This window comes from Sarcophilus harrisii, chromosome X (assembly GCF_902635505.1).
Source record: "Sarcophilus harrisii chromosome X, mSarHar1.11, whole genome shotgun sequence".
In the NCBI taxonomy this organism is placed as follows: domain Eukaryota; kingdom Metazoa; phylum Chordata; class Mammalia; order Dasyuromorphia; family Dasyuridae; genus Sarcophilus; species Sarcophilus harrisii.
Genome location: NC_045432.1, coordinates 66,973,578 through 66,986,157, shown reverse-complemented (window position 1 = coordinate 66,986,157; position 12,580 = coordinate 66,973,578). Strand labels below are relative to the sequence as shown.

The window sequence follows — 12,580 nt, the reverse complement described above, 5'->3', positions numbered from 1 at the left end:
TTCCTGCTGTGTGGCCCACAGGGATCTGTCTGTCCTTCTTGGAGTTTGACACTACTGAATTAGAATCTATTTCATGTAGTAGAGAACCAGAAAGCCTGGTGTCGTGAGCTGGTTCTGATCCAGACCGGTACCTTGGTAGGTGAGGTTTAAAAGTGGGATGAAGTAACATAATTATAGTCCACATAAGTTAACAAAGGGAAGAAGGCTGATGATCGCTATATTAGGGGAAGGATGTTAAGAGCAGGAAACTGATATACATCCGGGATACAGACTTGATCAGCTGAGCACAGCTGTCCTATGCTAGTTTTGATCACTTTGCCAGTCTGTAGTCAGAAGCCTCAAGTACAACGTCCACCCTGTCATGGCCTGGCTGTTTCCCGTCCGAGCCACCTAGAAGGTACATCGGTGAATGGAGGTATGAAGAGCTAGTTGGGCTTTAGGACGTTTTCCCCACCACACTCCACTCCTTGGTTTTATGGGACCCATGGTCTTTTAAAGCAGAGGTGTCAAACTCAAATAGAAACAAGTACAGAGAAAGGCATTAATAGATACATGAGGATCTCTACAGATGCAGATTGACTTTGTTTTGCAATGCATTATTATCTTTGCTTTATTCTGTTCAATATTTCTCAATCACATTTTAATCTGGGCCTCTAATATCTGAGGGTAGTAAACTGTGTGTTTGATACATTTGTCCTAGAGTAACTTCCACTCCTAAGGGGGAGCGGGGGATAGTCCTTACGGGGGAGCGGGGGATAGTCCTTACTGTGGAGCTGCAAGAAGCCCGACACACAGCACTGGGGAAACGAAATACTGAAATAGAAAGTAGAAACAGAACAGTGGTGCAACCATCTGACAAAGTGATTCAGCGTAGGAGAATGAAGACCAGAAACCTCAGGTTTCTCTTTCCTTTCTGCAAAAGGCCAGATCCCACAGCTAAACAGTCTGGCTACTTTTCTCAGAATTTAACCCCCAGGTGCTAGCTAGTACAGGTCATAGGAGTTAGGATGAGAGGGGGTGCTACATAGAGAAGGGGGTGGATAAGAATGACAGTAATTTAGGAGATCTGAATGAGTTGTATCAGAGTTATCTGTTTCAGAGGCCTAGAGTGATGAGTATTGAATAGCCTTCAACATGAACACTAGTCAAGTAGAGAAGTAGGGTTCCCCCTTAATTAATTAGGCATTGATAAACAATTCTAAAGCAAGATTTTTCTTTGTTGTTCCTAGGTTCATAAAATTCAAACTAGCCTCTATTCTAAGCATTCTAGTGTTCCACAGTCCCGATTAGTGTATTGCTTTCTGCAAATTTGTGTTTTCTAGATAGACAGTTAATGGTAGTATTAGAAGAACATTCACTCAGAGGGTTTGTTATAGTGCACTCAATGTTTTGAGGATAGTTTTTAGAGAAAATTCAATGTCCATATACTTCAGTGGCCAAAATGAAGGGTCCGTTGTCTCGGGGGTCTTTAATGGCATTTTCTAGAACAATCGCTCACTTTAAAGGACATTGGGTTAGTGTCAGAGCTGATGGGTATTGCTCCATGTGATGAAATAGACATTTTAAAAATTCTATGTAGGTCAAGTCAGAGGTTAGAGAACTAACCCAAAGGGGAGAAAGACATAAGAAGCTTGTTTACACAAATTCATTTAATAATATTTCATTGATGAAAGGAATATCTTTCAGTTTGACTTGGAAAAACAACCAGCCAGAGATGAGAGGTTTTTGCTTTATGGAATAAGTTTATTAATAATTATGTTAATTATAACATGCTTTACAGAACCTGAAATAGAACTACTACTACAGAGTTACTTCGGGACTTTATACTGCTAGCCTAGGCCATACAGTATCCACCTAGCTTAGTTCCATAGTATGGTTAAAGCTGTTCAGTACACACACTGTTCGCTTTCAGATCCTGTAAGATATCACAAAGAATTTGCTCAAAAACATAAATATATATTTCTAAATTTTTCCAAATATCATAATTATGTATAACATAATTCACACACAATATTTTTGTAAGTTAACATAAATTCTTTGCCTTCAAATCTTTAAAAATCTATTTTTGTACACACACATACTTAACCCCAACCTCTTTGATACCGTTTGTGCTGGTAAATGTTGGTTGTCAGATTTTGTTTTCATGTTGTATTTACTCTGAATCCATTGATGGTTTGTTTATGAAAACTATTGTAAATGAAAAACCCTTTTTGAGACCGTCAGACCAGATCCCTCTGACGTAGTCATTGGCACATAATGTAATCAGTATTCCTTCCTTTGCAAGTTTTGTACTGTTTTTGCTTCCAGCTTTTCTGAACCACTTGTGCTCTCTTGAAATGGAGATGTATTTTCTAAAAAGAATTTGTGATGAAAATTATAAAATAATTTTTTCTTATGCAAGAAAAATAAAAATTCCAAGTAGCAAAATGACATCTACTTGAAATTTTAAGTCTGGTTAAACTTGAGTAAAGAAAAATTATGTGGTTAGATATAAACATATGTATATTTAATTTAAAAAAAAGAAACTTAGGTTGAAATCTTCATGAATTGAAACCAATCAATTTCTTCAAAAGTAAGGCAGGATAGTCTTCCTTTATCAGGATAATTTAGAAATGCAAATTGGTGGATTTTGCACCTTTCTTTTATCATTTTAAATATGGTGTGACAAATGTTTGTTTAGGAAGGCAAGGTTTGTTTCTTTTGTTACCATAATACACAATAACAAAGTTAATTATTTAGCTTATTGTTATAACATAGATATAATTGTTTTAGCTCCATAAATTCACATAATTAAAAGGAAAATATCAAGTTACTAAATAAGACTACACAAAAATGTACACTTTGTGCACTCACTAAATTGCTTCTAGATCTTAGATAATAGTTATGTATCATATAGAAGTCTACTGATATTAGTTCTTAAGACACTGACACAGCATTTGCTGAAATTGCAAAAAAAAAAAAAAAAGTTTAAAGGATGTGTACATTCTTGGTATAAGATTCTAGTGGATAGGCACAGTCTTACATATGCTCCCTATTGGCTGTGTATTATTATGGGAATAAAATATATCATCATCATGTAATCAAATTTATTTTGGATCTGTGTTGTCAAACATTGGGGAAAAGTTAGTTTAGAAAGACTTTATATCATGCATAGTTGTTCTTCTGGTGGGTCAATTTGCAGATGAAATTGAAAGATATATCAATATTGGGTTTTTTTTTTATAAAGAAGTAATTTTTCCTCTCCTCCCTCCTAAGTGGGAACCATTTCATCTGTTAGTAAAGTGAGTGCCAGGGTTCAATTATTCTCACGTTGATAAATTCCCATGGATGGCTCCTCTCCTAATCTGGGCTGCCATCAAGTTCTCACTGGAAAATGATGTCACTTAAGTCAAAAATGCTTGATTGGGTAGAAACTTGGTTCAAGCATGCACTGGACAGAATACCTGAACTCACTTGTCTGCCTTTTGTTAAAGCTGCTCTGATTCCAGCTTCAACATACCCTGTTTCAGTTCCAGAGTAGGGGGCCTAGTTTTTTGACATATACTAAATAATCTAGACAGGCAGTAGGAACAAGGGTACCGGGGGGCCAGTTCTACAGTCAGGAGAATTAGGGAACGAGTCCTGCAACCAATGCAAACTGGCTATGACTCTGGGCAAATGAGCTTCTCGGTGCTCCAGACGACTACCAGTCTATTAAAGATGAGTCGTGGGTGTGCATTAGGGAGTTAGCCCACTGATGAAATAACAAATCAAAATCTCTGGAAGACAAACAAAAATGAACCCTTTCTCTAACCCCTAAATCCTTTTGTAGGATCGGAGAGCTGTCAATGACCTTCAGAGTTCATGTAGCCCATCCCTATACCTCTAGAAGGGTGAGTGAGTATCCAAAGCTTCAGGGATGGAGATTAAATAGCTTCCCTTGATGACACATGAAATAACCCTACTTTTCAGGTCACATATATGACACATACTTTCTGTTTAAGATAAAGATGACTTGTTTTGATTCTATTTTTTGTTGATGTGGGGCAATTATCCATATTTCTGATGTGTTATTTTATCATTGAATTTTAGCCCTAATTCTTTTTCCTCTTCTATTAGGTCTAGCCCTAATTCTTTTCCCTCTTCTATTAGGTCTTGGTTTTTTTCCCCCTTCCTTTGAATTATTTTCATGGTTCTCCAAGTGCTAAGTTCTCAGCATCCCTTAAAAGTCATGAAACCCAAGTTAAATTTGTGCCTCTGGCTAACAGATGCAATTTCTTCTATTTTCTAAGCTTAGAAGGGAAAGTACTCGTCATGCTGGAGTCAGTGAAAATTTGGTAGTATCTCTTCATGATGGAGAACCAAGTGTTTGACATTAGGTTATTTCCAAGCATCACTGGACTTCGTTAAAGACATGTACCGTTAGTGACAATATTCTAGTTTATGTTCTTAGCTTATTATTTTAATGATCTTTATCAAACGTGGGGCATTTTGAAATAAAAAGATTTGGCAATGCCATGGGAATGTTGTAGTTGTAGATTTGTTTTCTATTGGCCTTTACAACTATGCATGATATATATTCGTGTCATATGCGCTCTAAGATTCAAATAAGCTTCCAAACATTTAGCCCAGACTCAGAAATTCCTGGGAAATGACTTAGTTTTGTCTGTTCTGGTTGTTGTTCATTAGGAAAGTGGATGTCAATAGCTAGAGGTGGTCCTCTTCTACCTCTCTCACTCCAATTGGCCATTCCATTTTATCTGAAGAATGTAAAGTTACAGCTACTGTGCGTCAGTTTCCAAAGGATTCACATTGCTTTTTCAGGATTCGCATGGGACTGGAAACCAGTGTACCACAAATCTCTCTCTATAGTACTGAAAAATATAAAGAAGGAAAAGAAAGAAACACCTGCCATCTGCTATTTGGCAAATTTGTTGATTAAATTCTGAGTTTACACGTGAAGCTCTTCTACTAACTAAAATCAAACATTTCAATAGGCTGAAATCAATGAAATTAAATATACAGTCAAAAAGCTACTTATACCTGCTGGGCCCATAGAGAGACGATGTCTCAATATCCAGTGAAATCCTCACTACCAATTGGAACGTTTGTAGGATGTTTTTTTTTTTTTTTTTAGTTTTTTTTTTTCCAGAAGCTTATATTACACCATTTTACACACACGTTTTACTCATAAATTATAATTTTAAGTTACACAATTATGGAGCTTATATCTAATTTTATCCACAAGAAAGTTACGTTTTTTTTTTTGGTTTTTTTTTTTTTTTTTTGGTTTGTTTGTTTCTTTGCTTATTTCTTTCTTTGTTACTTGTGTTAGGGGATGTTTTTCATCCCCTAAAACACAGATTGTCTCTTGGTACAGTAACACTGAAACTAGACAAGTTACCCGGGTTGTGCTGTGAGAAATCAAATTTGGGTGGAGTTTGGTGACTTAGTGAAATGTACACATAGAAGGTAATGACTGGTTAAAAGAGAAAAAAAAAAAAAAAAAGCAAAACAACAGACAACCGGAAGGAAATAATTTCCTTAGGAACACAAGTGTGTTCCTTTTGCCACAGAAGGATATCTTTTGATTCCTGTCTGGGATTTCTTGGTTTTCCTTTTATGGTGGAGCAAGTATTTCTTATCCACCGCAAGAAGCAGTCGGCAACTCCTAATCTCCTCCAGCACGTCGCTTAGAAATTCTGTACAAGGATATATTTGATGTATATTTATAATTATGTCTCTCCAACGTTTGCTTCCTGCTTTTCATCTGCATAATGTCAGTTATTTTCTTCAATAAGTTGAGCTAGAATGACAAAAATCCCTTAGTTTAATGGGCTTAGTGTGTGGTTATCTATAGTTATATTGAATCCTTTATGGAAAATCTTTCCATAAGTGCCCATAGTGCTGTAAAATTAACATTTAAATCACCAGCATGTTCTCTAGGCGACAGTAGTTTACAGCCACAGCCCTGAATCAGCCACCAAATCTATCCGGCTTCCTTGTGTTTTAAGTCCTCTTACGTTCAATTTCCAGGGACATTAACCAATATGAACTCGGGAAAGAAAAAAACCTGATTAGTAATGGAAGAATGGCTAAATGACGACAGAGGCGATGAGTCTTGATATAGCTTACGTTAAACTAGGAAAGTAAATCTGAAAAGAAAAAAGTCCCCTCGGAAATCCAGTAGCCTCTTTTGGCAGAGTGCAATGCATTCTAACATTTAGTATCCACCGAGCAGTGGTGCGTTAAGGGCAAATGGAGGCTTTGTGGTATCATTTGTATTGATTTTGAACAGCGTGTGAAAAAGTTGGTATAATTCACACAAAGGCAGTGATGTCGGGACAGTGTTCAGTTGCATTCAGAGATGGCAGAAACCACATAGCTTTCATCCATAACAATTGCCCTTTTGCTCCTGTAAAAGATTAATCTTTGATTTTTCTTTCTCCGTATCTGATTCAAACGACTTTTTTTAAGGTGAAACTAGGGATCTAGTTCTAGCTCTTGAAACTGATTCCAGTTTTAGTTTCTATTTACATATATACAAGCGTAGCAGTTTTTAATATGCATGTAGTCCGGTTGTTTGATTATATACACTGACTCGTGATGCAGCTAGTTTAGTTAGCTGATGAGCCTTACATGGGATCCTCTTCGGTATTGGGAGAGTCCCGTGAAGACTGGCCGGGAGTGAAGGTCGCCATGGGAATAACTCTGATGGAGTCGTCATGTTGAGCTGTACAGAACAGGGCTCTGGGACTGCATCTTCGTGCCTGATGAGAGTCATCGTGTACAACGACTCTTCCTTGAGCATCCCTGGCTTCAGCCCTAACACCAAGCCCCAGCTCTTGGCTCAGTGCCCGGGGCGGAGTGGTGCAAATAGCTGCAGCCTGGGGCTCTGGAGGATTATGGCACATGGCAGTAGTAGTGATCAGATGTGAAGCCGGAGAACTGTGGCGGGTTAAGACGGGTTCGGGAGAACGAGGATGCTGGTACTGGGGCACAGCAGCAGGCATCCAGCAGGAGTCAGAATGACCAAGAATAAGGCATTCTTGGGTACAGTTGTCAGAGGCTTCTTCAAGAGTTGGCTGGACAGTTATTTCTGAAGCTGAAAAAAAGAGAGAAACAGCTGTCATGAGCTCCACTTAGAACAAAATCTGCTGACAATTTTTTTTAAAAATATAGCTCCAAGCACATATAGCCAGTATAAAACCAGATCATTGATTTCTAAATTTTTTTTTCCAATGAGATACTCAAACTGATCCCAAAGAGGGTTTTAAGGAATGTTGACTTGAACAATTTTGAATGCCTTACAATTAAGAAGTTTTTGCAGATTTTGCTGCACTGCTTCAGGTAACAGGGCATTTTTTCCCCAACGTGAAACCTTCTTTTGTATGTTAAAGCATCTTATAAATATGCTCCTAAACAATAGGCTAAAGAATTATTCCTCCATTCTGATGTGTGCTGAAATTTTGTGGTAGATGTAAATGTAGAAACATCCAAAACCTTAGGGAATTTTTAAATGGCAGTTAAAGTATATTCAGGTAATTTGGAAAGTTAGTCTGTTAGATTCTAAGATTTGCCTCAATTTCAAGAATATGAGCTCTGGCTGTAGTAAACTTTAAAAGCAATTGATTTCTTGAAACCATGACAAAACAGGGGTTGGTAAGGGGATAAATGATGGGACCTAAGGCACAGCCTTGAGCTGTGATATAGTCCATAAGTACCCGAATATCTGAATGCTAAAGATTAAAACAGTTTATCAATCTATTGTGTTGAAATGTAAATTGTGTTATTCTCCAACTGAATGCAATTACTGGAACATAGTGAAGCTCAATGATACTGGTAATGTCCCTTGCAAGGACCCACTCGCTATGTGAGTGAACGACTCTTTATGTTGGGTTCAAACTTGCAAAGAAGTGAATAATAAGAGATTTGAAAACACTGAACAAATGAGGAAAGGATCAAAGTTAGGAATCCAAAGCACATTTTGATTTCATTGATTCAAGGGATTGAGAAAATGATCAATTAAAAAAACCTCAAACAATTCAATTTGAACTGCAGATAACAAAGTGGTAACTTCAACCAACCTAAATCTTTATAAAGATGGAGAGATTTACATGTTTTCAACTAGAAATAACATCTAGCCACATTGGTGGTCCAAAGTAGTTGACAGAAAAGAAAACCATCAAATGTCTTTAAAAAAAATGTTAAGTAATGTTTACATCCACACTCACAAATATATATGTATGTGTGTATACTTGTGTATGTATACATATACAAATGCAGATGGTCAAAGAATGTAACAGAGAGGTACGTGATTTCAGGAGCTGATAGAAATAGAACAGTTAGAGTCAAACCAGAGACAAACAGTCTGAAGTTATGATAAGCTATTCTAGAAGCAAATAAAGCTTGTGATTAAAAGGCACATTTTTAGAGAGGCACTGGCACAGTAAGTGTAGTGAGAGAAGTGGAATGAGGAAGATTTGAGTGGATATTCTCCCCCTGACATTGAGGCCATAGGCAACTCACTTAATTTTTCTAAGCCTCAGTTTCCTGATTTGTAAAATGGGGATGATGATAATACCTGGAGCACCTATCTCATAGAGTTATAAAGCTGATAAGATACTATATGTAAACTGTTACACAGCCATCCGCGTTCTATGTACAAATGCCACTTTACTGTTACATATGCTACTGTGACATTTGTTAGAGAAGTTAGCACAGGAATCGAAATCATTTACTTGAGCTAGTGTAGAGCCAGGTTGAGAGATTCATTTGTGGCTCTCCAAAGGGCTGTGTCTTTTGGGTAAGAAATGATTTTCAGGTGGTATGGCAGAGTGGAAGAGACACTGGACCTAAAGTGGAGAAAACCTGGTTTTGAATTCTACTTTAAACACTAGCCAGTCCCTTCTTCTCTCTGAGTTTCACTTTCCCCAACTGGGGGTCCAAATCTGTGAGTCAAGGTGATAAGAAATGTGGATATATTTCTAAAACATGCCTAAATTACTAGTTGTATGTGGCCTTTGAGAGCCAGTGTGGTATACTAGCTGGAGTTCTGGACTTAGAGTTGAGAAGGTTTGATTTAAAACCTGCCTCTTAGGCTTACTCTCAGATCTTGGGCAAGCTGATTATTTTTCCCAGACTCAGTTTCCTTATTTGTAAAATGGGAATAATAACAGCACTTACAGTAATTTCTAGGGATCGCTTAGTATACCAAATGCTCTTTGCAGACTTTAGTATTATGTGGTCAGTTATTAAGCTTTGAAATTGTTAAGGTTTTTTTTTAAAGTTATTTTAATAGTTTTAACATTCACTTTTATGAGATTTTGACTTCCAATTTTTTTTCTCTATCCCTGCTTCAACATCCCCTCTCTAAGATGGCAAGCAATCTGATAGAGATTATACATATGAAATCATTTAAAACATATTTTCACCTTAGTTATATTGTGAAAGAAGAATCAGAACAAAAGGGAGAAACCACAAGAAAGGAAAAAAAAAACCTCAAACCAAGTGAAAATAGTATGCTTCAACATGCATTCAGATTTCATAGCTCTTTCTCTGAGTTTAGATAGCATTTTCCATTATGTGTCTTTTGGAACTGTCTTGGATGACTGTATTGCTGAGAAGACTTAAATTTAAGTCGATCATTGTACAATATTACTGTGACTTTGTACAATGTTCTCCTGGTTCTGCTCACTTCACTCGACATCAGTTCATGTAAGTATTTCCAGGTTTTTATGAAATCTTCCTGCTCATCGTCTCTTAGAGCACAACAGTATTGCTTCACATTCATCTATCACACTTGTTCAGCCATTCCACAATCGATGGACATCACCTCGATTTCCAATTCTTTGCCACCACAGAAAGAGCCGCTGAAAGAGGGGAGTGATTTAGGGGGAAAATAACAAGTTCTTTTTTGAACTTGTTGAGTTTGAGGTTCCCACAGGATATCCAGTATCAGATGTTCAGTTGGTGATTAGATGAGATCACCAAATGAGACATTACAGAGGGAAAAGAGGCCCCGGGTCAGGGCCTTGGGGAATATCTGTTGTTTGTGGGTGTCACCTGGAGGAAGATCCAGTTTGAGCAGACTGAGAAGCAGTGGGCAGGCAGGTAGAAGGAGACTCAGAAGAAAAAAGTATCATGAAAACCTAGGGAGGAGGATGTTGAAAAGAAGTGAATAAAAAACAGCTTGAAAAGCTGCAGAGAAGCCATGAAGGTGAGGCTAGAGGAAAAAGTCATTAGACTGGACATTTAAGGGATGAATTTTAGGTTTAGGGTGAACAAGTTCAGTCAGATGATGATGTCAGAAGACAGATTTCAGAGAGTTTGGATTTAAGTGAAAAAAAGTGGAGATGATGCTTTGAGATGGCTTTTTCAAAGAGTTGAGCTAAAAAATTGAAGTTAAAGGATGACTGCTAGTATAGATGGTAAGATTGTGTGGGAGCTTTTTAATATGGAGAAAGAATTTTAAAAAAGAGAGAAGAAATAGCCTTGAGTTTGAACAGTTTCAACCTGACCTGTTTAAATATTTAGTTGATACCCATGGAAAATGTGTTTAGGACATCCTTAGAGATACAACTAGAAAAGAAACTAGGCTGGTCATGTAGTAAGAGTGTATATATATATATATATATATATATATATATATATACACACATGTGTGTATATGTGTATACATATACATAATATTTTCATGCCATTATGTAACTCCAAGCAATAAGATGATTTAAGATTATGTCACATAAAATATTACTGGAAAAGCACAAGTCTGGAAGTTGACTATTGGATCGTTTGCAAAAGCATACCACACCCCCCAGTGACTGGGTAATTCATTACCTCTCTAGACATTGTATCTCAAAAAATTCCACACATATAACCCTAACACTGATTTGGCACTTGGCTACTGAACCAGTAATCCATTTATGATGAAGAAAGGGCTATGTGTGGGACTGAATATTAGCCTGTATCCGACTTCATCGCAAACAAATACCTTGTCAAGAATAAAGCGATGCAGCCCCCAGTGTTTTTCATGAATTTGAGTTCTATCATACTCGCAAATGTCAGTACTTTATTAGCTTTGTAATCTCATTCAAGTGGGGATTCCCAGCCACAATTTATCATCTTGTGTGATTTATTCCAAGCTGTATCATCCTAGAGAGCCTCCACTGTGTGTTTATATAATACATTAGAGAAAATGGTTTTATGTTTCAAACTTTTCTTTCTTTCCCTTTGTCTTTTTCCCTATCCTTTTCTCGGTCTTCTTCTCCCCTTCTCTTCAGACAGAAGCTACTAGAAGTTTCCTCTAGCATCAAATAGAAGCTCCTGTTTAGCCCTTTAAATCCCTTGACAACCCGGTCTCAATTTCACTTTCTGTCCTCTTCGGTGTATGCTGTATCAAATCAAACTGGCTTTACAGCTCATCACATATAAAAATCAGTAGGTCTCCAAGGCCCATCATGCATTTTAACCTTTAGAATCTCTTATTCACTTGCCAGTTTGCACTTAATGCCACCCCCTTTCTGGTTTTTCAGCTCTCTTCTGTGTATTGTCTTTCCCCCATTAGATGGTAAGCTCTTTGAGGGTAAAGACTGTCTCTCTTGTTCATATTTGTATCTCTACTGCTCAGCACAGTGCCTGGTATATCACGGACTTAGTAAAAGTGTGTTGGCTATTGAACTGGTCACTCAAGTGCCACCTTGTACAGAACCCTTTCCTGATCTTGCTCTTGAATTGCTCCCTTCTAGAAACGCCCCTTCTGTGTATTTTGTCAGCAGTGGCTTTTCTGTGTGTACCACTGGAGAAAATATTAGCTTCTTCTTTTTAACCTTTGTAATTGAATTTTTAACACCTGACACACAGTGGGTGCTTTAAAAAATATTTTTTACTTGATTTCCTAGGCACCGGTGTGGTCCTGGTTCTCTTTTACTCTCATTTTATAAACACTTATCTCCTTTACCAAGTATACATTTCAGGTCAACAATTCAAAGAATAGATTTGAAGTGTTTCCCATGTGTAAGGGGCAGTGCTAGGCTTGAGAGAGCCACAAAACCACAATGGAGAGTCCCTACTCTCAGAGTTACTATTTCATGGGGGTAAAGGACACACACAAAATCCAGGTACACACAGACAAAGCCCTAACCACTGAAAGGTTAAAGAGGCCTTAGTACAGAAAGCGAGTCTTCAGTGTTCCTTCCACACAAGGTAGATAACACATCTACTTGAGTGCACAAAGCAGGATAGTATGAAACTATGTAAGGGAAGCCGAAAAGGTGGTGCCACTAGTAATAGTAACTAGAACTTAAATAGCGTTTTAAACTTTGCCAAGTGCTTTTGGTGTCCTCCTTTGTTCCTTACTGCAACCAAGGGAAGTAGGTGTTTTTAGTATCCCCATTTTACCAATGACTAGCCTGAGGTTGAGAGATTTCATGCCTTGCTCAGAATTGTCCAACAAAGAACAAATGTGTCACATAGAATTCTAACTCGGGTCTTGCTGAATTCAAGGCCAAAACTCTATCCACTTGTGCTTCTGAATTCTAGAGGGACTTAAATGCCAAACTGAAAATTTTACATTTTAAGTGATACATGATAGGGAGCCCCC

General features: G+C 37.6%; 1 protein-coding gene across 8 annotated transcripts in view; it reads right to left on the bottom strand.

The window, feature by feature from the left end:
• LOC100919025 (protocadherin-11 X-linked) overlaps positions 1–12,580 on the bottom strand; it is a 559,214-nt gene that overhangs the window by 7,991 nt on the left and 538,643 nt on the right. For 7 of the 8 annotated variants that reach the window (XM_031944703.1, XM_031944704.1, XM_031944705.1 and 4 more), the window contains one exon: positions 3,161–7,084. The exons of the other annotated variant lie outside the window; for it this stretch is intronic. In XM_031944703.1, the coding sequence (XP_031800563.1) occupies positions 6,615–7,084 (470 nt within the window). In that variant the 3' untranslated portion in view covers positions 3,161–6,614. Of the gene's footprint in view, positions 1–3,160; positions 7,085–12,580 lie in introns of those variants that run through there. 8 annotated transcript variants of the gene reach the window in all.